Source organism: Microchirus variegatus, assembly GCF_963457635.1.
Source record: "Microchirus variegatus genome assembly, chromosome: 10".
Taxonomy (NCBI): Eukaryota; Metazoa; Chordata; class Actinopteri; order Pleuronectiformes; family Soleidae; genus Microchirus; species Microchirus variegatus.
In genome coordinates this window covers 25,788,878-25,796,657 of record NC_139811.1, presented here as the reverse complement: position 1 = coordinate 25,796,657, position 7,780 = coordinate 25,788,878, and the positions used below count along the sequence as shown (strand labels likewise).

Here is a 7,780-nt window from a genome sequence, read left to right as displayed (position 1 = left end):
CACTCATGACTCATAACTAACTCCCTTCTGAAGCTCATGTTCTCCGTCTTCGTCTGTGGACGTTTGTGGACAAGGTGGAGGTGAGAGTGGGGCCTCGTGCCAATTCAGGGTTTATTAATTAGACATTATAAACAGTATGTTTTTTTTAAAGCCAGAGCAATTTAATCAGGCATCCATGGCCTGTATTGAAAACATAATTATACTGAGGGGAATAGAGATGGCAGAGCTGTGAGCTGTGGGACAAAGAAATTACGCAACAGTGCCACCTACTGTGCGTGAGCTGCATGTGCACGTGTCAGTTCATGGAGCGAAAGAATATGCTGTGAACAGAAAATAAAAAATAAAGGAACGAAAACGTGGGTTAAGATTGTGGGGCCATAAACATAAAACATCTAAAACATGAGGAATGCAGGTCATAACAGTTGCTTCAGGGATGATTGGATGCGAGTACATGTCATTTTAGAGAGATTAAATGTAGTTTTATAGCATCTAAAATGAATCACATAACACTGAGGAAAAGCACTGGAATCCATGTTAGTTGTGAGTGGATTCATTAGAGGCTGCACAAGTGTGCAGAAGTGAAAACTGGGTAATCTATTAAAAAAAATAATCATGTCACGTGGACGAGATTAAGAAAATACACATTTTGAATATGCATTAATCTGTTGATTAATTTCTGAATAAATTTGGTAAAAAAACAAGTTTGAAACTGGAAAATATTCACAGTTAAGAAGCTGAAAATCATCACAGCTTGTTTTAATTATTATTATTTTATTTTATTTTTATTATCAAATTAGCAGAAGTTAAGTTAAGAAATTCCCGCTTATAACTGCAGTTTTCTGCCAGTAAAGTATGTCAGACCCTTTTTGATGTTTCTTCTACACGACATTACAGTTTTTTTCAATTGTTTACACACAAATACTGATACTTGAGACACAATGACCACAAACTGTCATTCAAAATTCTAAAGTTGATTTCCCTACTATGCAAACTGACTCATCATATGGGAAAACACGTGACACAGGTTTACAATTTGCAATCAGTGCGTTAGCATAAAAGGGTTCTGTTTTGTATGTAGATCACTGTATGTGCAACTTTGTGTTGGTTGGGATGGACACTGTGTACATTGTTTTTGTGGGAAATAAATAGGAATACAATATATTTGTTACTGTGTATTTGTGTGTTTTGAGTATAAAAACAATCCATCCATTATCTACCGCTTCATCCTCCATCGTCCATCACCGTTCCTATAAAAACTATATTATAAAATATTTTACACACTTATGTATGTAGTGTCTGTAGTTAGTGTAACACTAAACAAAAAAGGCCTAAGTCATTATAATCAATGGAGAAGAAGTGTTTTCCATTCATCATAGTGTTTTACATTGAGCACATCAGTGTTCAACTGGTTCTTATAAATGTCTGTTCATATGATGGTTTGTGTGTCATTTGAAAACAAAATACCATTTTGAGAAGAAATAACATTGTTTTCAATGTAAAGTTTCATTTTGCAGGAGAATTGAGGCCTTTTGCCCATTGTGTGTGTGTTTTTTGGATTTGTGTGTAGAGTTCAGAGAGCATGAGGCATGCTTTCAGAAAATGTGTGTAAACAATCAAGAAAAACTGTAACTTTGGCAGTTTTTTGGTTAAACTTTTGCCAGCGTTTGTAAATGTGTGATTCTGTTGTGTCCTTCAGAAAGGGCTTAGCAAGTTTGTTTCTCATTTCAACTCTTTGTGGAAAGCATTCGATAAGCTCTGTATAAATAAAAGTTATTGTCATTAGTCTAATTGTTATTAATTAAAATTCACAAAAGCATCAAACAAACTGAAATCACAGAATCGGCAGACGTCCATGTTTGTTTGTTTGTTCCAAATATTTATTTTGTCCTAAACCAAGAAATTAAATGAATGAATGAACCATCTCTAACTTTTAAATGTGCTTTGCATTTATTTAGTCTTGGAAAAAGAAAGAAAGAAATATGTTATATGCAAAAATAAAATGAAGTATATACATTATGCTTTTAACCAGAAAGGCACCAAAGACACATGAGCAGTAACTCCTTGTTGGCTCATTAATAATAATAATAATAATAATAATAATAACACAGACAAATATAAAAGAAATTGGACGTAGATCTGTGTGAAAATTGTGAAGCAAAAACGAAAAAAGTTTAAAACAATTGTAGCAACATGATGAGGGTCTTTTAGTTTTCTCTCACAATGTGACCGTCTTTATTTGAATGGTTAAAAAATCTAAATAAGACAATAGTGGTGTTGTGATAGCTAAAATATATATTATTTATTACATAAATACAATAGTCTAATAGTCTGATAGTGTGACTCATTTACTCCCTTCTGTCAAACTGGAAAATATTATTTTACACATTTGTAATAAATTATTTTAGTACATTTTCTTTTCGTCAGGCAAAAACCTGCTACGGTTACGGTGAATCCTTGTTAAAGTGAGACGATGATTATTGGTGTGATTGTCTGCACATTAGACGTGTTTGTGATTCATCTGGACACAAGAGACGTCTGCGCCTTTGGAGAATAACACAAGTGCTGTTAGATGTGGCAACACTGCAGCCGCAGATTCGATTATTCTCCAGACAGAAATGAGGTGAACAGGCGAGGTAAGGTGAGGATTAGAGCCACATGCTAATGTCATTTGAAAATAAAGTCAGAATTCTGACTCTAATCTCAGATATGTGACTTTTTTCTTCATGAAAAAAAACCGTTCTTTCAAATCTGACTCCTTTCTCAAGGAATTCTGGGGAAAAAACACCTGATTTCTGATATTAGATCAGACTTTTCTCAGAATTCTTTAAGGAAAGAAAAGACACAAAATACGCCAAAAAATTCAGAATTCTGGGGTAAGCTTTGAATTCAAATTTTTTTTTGTCAGAATTCTGACTTTAATCTCAGAGATTGTACTTTTTTTCTCCAAGAATTCTAAGAATAAAACTTCTGACTTTCTTCTCAAATTCTGACTTTCTTCCCATAATTCTCACTCTAATCTCAGACTTTTTGGCCGGAAATCTACATTTTTTCCTCAAATAAATCTGAGGAAACTGTTTCTGTTTCCAAAATAAAGGTTCACATGTGGCCCTGATCCTCTTCTATATACTCGTGTATTACTGGAACTAACACTCAGTGTAAAGATGGCAGCAGCAGCACTCATCTTCCTCCTCCTCCTCCTCCTCCTCTTCCTCCTCCTCGTGTCAGGCTGAGGAACGAGGAAAGCACTTGTACCGTTGATGGAACCTGAGCTCAATGAAACACTCGAAAATAAATATATGTATATGTGTGTATATATATACACACACACACACATATATTATATATACATTGTGGCATGCAATGGAAATGAAAATAACCTTGTGGTTTTGGTGGCTAAAATGGGATTACAGTGAAATTGTGAGTAACTAGGGAGGAAAACTTGATCATGAAATGAAAACCCTCCCGTTCCTGAAACAGCAGCAGTTTCTCTCTGTCTCTCTCTCTCTCTCTCTCTCTCTCTCTCTCTCTCTGTCGCACTCGCTCAGCGTTGCTTCACAGTAAGAACTGCATTCAGCTGAATGAAATGTTAATCTCTTCCTCCGCTGTTCCTCGCGCACGCGTCTGTCATTTGTTTATGGCGACGACGACGTAAGAGGTCGGTATGTAGCCTTCGTCGCCGTTGTTCCTGCGGACGCGGGTCCAGCCGTCCCCTTTGTCCTCCTCCACCACAGCCAGCACCTCTCCTTCCTGCATGGAGATGGTCCCTTCACTGGCACCTGGGGAAAAAACAGGGTACATTTTCATGACATAGATTTATTTGAATTAAATAAAATAATAAATTAAAGTGAATGTATCAGAAGAGTTGTCACCCGTATGAAGGATCCTTTAAAAAAAAAAAAAAAAAAAATCAATTAAAAAGCCAGAATGTTGAGATTTAAGTCTGAATTCTGGGAATTCTGACTCCAATCTAAAAAATCTGACTTTTTTTCCCTCAAATAATTCTGAAAAGAAAGCACAGAATTTTGACCCGATTCAAAATCTGATTTTCTTTTTCTTAAAGAATTCAGAGAAGGAAAAAATGACGCTAATCTAAGAATGCTGATTTATTTTATATTTTTCAGAATTCCAACTTAAAAAAAAAAATCGGACTTTTTTCTAAAAAAATACGGAGAGAAAAAAAAAACTAAAAATTCTGACTTTACTGTTGAATTCTGGCTTTTTTCTCAGAAAGCTGAAATTGTTCGTCAAAGAATTCCGAGAGAAAAACTGACTCTAATCTGAGAAAGCTGACTTTTTTCTCAAATAATCTATCAATGCCAATATCATACCTGACAGACCTAGTTTTACCTCATCATCAGGCTTATTTGGGATGTTTACCAGAGTAATGCACTGATGTCCTTTCAACAGCTTCAACAAAATTACAACATTGCATCTGAACACTTTCAACTGTGTAGTTTTATTCTGTTAAAGATAAAAAAAAATCTCCACACAGACACTCCTCTCAGGGATAGAGATTTATTTGTACTGAATCGAGAAGACGAGACATTTTCTCTCTCATTCCTATTCGCTGCTCTACTCCTTAGATCCATCAGATATAAGGAAGGTGATACACAAGTGTGAACGCGATCTCGGTGGGCAATTTATCGAAGATGACTGGCATGAAGCAATAGTCTCTGCCAAAACCACATTTATTTGCAACCGAATGAGAGAAACCCAATGTAAGATACTCCATAGATCCCACATAACACCATTCATTCTTAACAAGACGGATAACTTGGCATCAAATGTCTGTTGGGACATATATATTATTCACTGCTTCTGGGAGTATGTTTGATTACAAGGTTTTGGAGCAATGTAGCCCAGGAATTGAGTAAAATTGTCTCACTTAAAGTTCCAAAGGATTCTGGCCTTGCCTTCAAAAACATTATCTCTGAGTAGGACAGATTTTTCTGGATAGGAGACGTATTTTAAAGCAGTGGATAAGTGACAAACCTCCAATCATTATTTCTAATCTTGTGATTTTTAATAGAAAAGACCAAAAATATATAGTATAGTATAGGTGACCCCCAACTTGTGAACAGTAATGAAGATTTGTTTTTCTAGCCTTAAAATAGTCAGAACTGGGAGTGATGTATAAAACGGATACAAACTACAAAAATACAACGAGGTTAAGGAAGCTGTGCACGAAAAGGTGATCCTGCTGTCCAGGCTCCCTGCGCTCTCACATGATGGTGCGCGCATTTGATGGTCAATGGACATTACAGCCATGTTTTTGAGCGTAAAATGAAGTAGTACAGTGTGTATTTTCCACCGCCGCATTGCTGCAAAAAGAAAAAAGGCTGACAATTCAACAAAAATTCGACACGTGGACCTCGACATTCAAAGTGTTTTTCCTACTGATGCAAGAGGCAGCCGTTTTGTAACCCTACACCTGGGTTTGGGATGCTGTTCATTGGAAATCTGACTTGTGAGGGCGTTTCTGTCTCAAGGTTTTAAATCAGGAGTTCAGGGCCCGTATTTATCAAGCGTCTTAGAATTACACCTAAGAAACCTGCTTAGAGTTATGAGTAAAAATGATTCGCTGAAAGCTGAACTTAAAAGTTAGTTATCAAGCATCTTACTCACACTTTCAGCGAAGTGTAGGACTGAACCTTAAGTGTCACTCTCAGAGCTGAATTACGACAGTACTATGTGCCGTAAACTGAATTTTAGGTGACGTCACTTCCGTGTCCATAGAAATGACCAATCACGGAAGGGAATCCCATGTCTAAATATAAAGGATATTGCCGAGCACTCACATGTGCCAGCCTACGCTTGTCATTGATTTGAACTGAGACTGAACTCTCACAAGACATTGTCAAGGAATAACAACCTGGAAATAATCGCGGACCAGTTTATAAGATGCATCACTACCAGAGAATACACATTCCTCACCAAGAATTAAAAAGAATGGTGAGTGACAAAACAACCTACTGTGGTACTATGTTTAAAGGATGTGTCAGAATGGCTTTGAATTGTGATTTGGTCCATGATTTGCGTTTATTTGAGCCTTTTTGCTGTAGTTTTGGTGGTTATGATTATTTCTTTCCTGGTGTGTGTAGTTTTCAACACTTTAGATTTAACCTACATTTGTGTCATTAAAGCCAGTTGTGATCACTGACAGTATCATTAACATCAGGTTTTGATTAATTAATGTAGAGTTGGTAGGCTGTTATTACCTTAAACTTATAGGCGGTTACGGTAGCTACGCTGTTCAATCCAGGCTGTGGTGTTGGGTTGTAGATTTTTCCTTTTTTCTTCATCTGAGTCTTTTGCGTTAGGGTTGCATAATTAACATTACAATCCTTGTGTGTAGACTGTGTTTGTGAAAGACATCGTGTCCGTGTGCGTGCGTGTGTTCATTGCGGCTACTGTTAATTGATCTAATGTGTTTTACTATGAGACGAATGTGCGCGTGTCAAAATAGCAACAATCATGCAAGCACAATGATGAGAATCCATCAGCAAAAACATAAATCGGCGCCCCTGCCGTTTGATCAGCTGCTCGTCATCTAACAAAGCCAGGACATCCTTCTCACCTCAGTGCTGCCCCCTGCTGGCAACTCCTAACCACTTAAGACACCTCTGGAGGTCTCTTAAATATCTGGGAGAGTAGGAGTGATTCTTAGACTTAAGAAAGTTGATGAATAGCTTTTATTCTTAAGTTTGAGAGTAGGACTAAATTTCACAAATTCTCAGGACTTAAGTGTAAAATGACACTCTAAGACGCTTGATAAATACGGCCCCAGATTTCAGATGTTGGCGACGACAGGATTGGTATCAGAAGATGGACAAAAGAAAGATAAAGAAGATGAGAATGAGTTCACATGTAGTTGACGTACCAGGAAAGTTGTACATGGCGGTGCAGTTCCCAATTGGAGCAGTTAGTTCGTCGTCTTCAAAGTCGTCATCAAACTCGGCGTAGATGGCTTGAGACGGATCAGGAGTGCTTTCATCAGAGTGAGCTCCGTCGGGACTGGAAGGAGACACACACACACTTTGTGAGGACACCTCATAGACACAATGCATTCCTTAGCCCCTTACCCTAACCTTAACTAAATCCAGTACAAACCCTTAGCCTAAAATCAGGTCTTATGAGTAAGCTTGTGTACTTACTAAGCACATTTCAAGGACCCTGTGGGAACCCTGATTTAGTGCATACAGCTACCTTTGTACGTCATGAGCTCCGTTGTTGTTGAACGTGTGAGGTTTATAGCGCAGCGTTTCTCCTCGACCTCCTGCTTCAGACAGCCACGTCTACACAAAGCACAGACACACATGAGGAAATGGCATTAGTGCTTAGCTTTTTGAAGCATTTACTCACAACATCTGACCTGACCATAGGGATGCAACGGTTACAGGTGTCACGGTAAACCTAAGGTTTAATCACTACTAACATAGTGTAATGTTTATAAGGATTATTCAAACATCTGAATTACTTAGTCAAGGTTGTGAAAAGTCCGATTATTACTAGTGTTGGACAGTTTTGATGTCTTTTTAAACTGTATAAAATGTTTATTTTGCACATTTCTTAAACATGTTTTTTCACTGTATTTAATGTTTAATTTGCACAGATTTTATATGACTTTTACTGTATTTAATGTCTGTTTTGCAGTGTTTTGTTAAGATTTTGGATTATGATTCATTTTGGGAAATAATAAATCAATTTATCAGTGTTTTTTTTATCGTTTTTCATTTCAATCTGTGGGCTAATGCTTAAGCTAATATTTTCAGCTTGTACT

At 37.0% G+C, this 7,780-nt stretch overlaps 1 protein-coding gene across 4 annotated transcripts in view; it reads right to left on the bottom strand.

Annotated features, from left to right (window-relative positions):
* Positions 1-1,929: 1,929 nt before the first annotated feature.
* The window catches only part of trip10a (thyroid hormone receptor interactor 10a), a 60,920-nt gene continuing 55,069 nt past the window's right edge, over positions 1,930-7,780 (bottom strand). For all 4 annotated transcript variants that reach the window (XM_083896631.1, XM_083896632.1, XM_083896633.1 and 1 more), the window contains 3 exons: positions 7,207-7,295; positions 6,881-7,014; positions 1,930-3,776 (listed from right to left, as the gene is read on the bottom strand). In XM_083896631.1, coding sequence (XP_083752757.1) covers positions 3,625-3,776; positions 6,881-7,014; positions 7,207-7,295 — 375 coding nt within the window. In that variant the 3' untranslated portion in view covers positions 1,930-3,624. The remainder of the gene's footprint in view (positions 3,777-6,880; positions 7,015-7,206; positions 7,296-7,780) is intronic.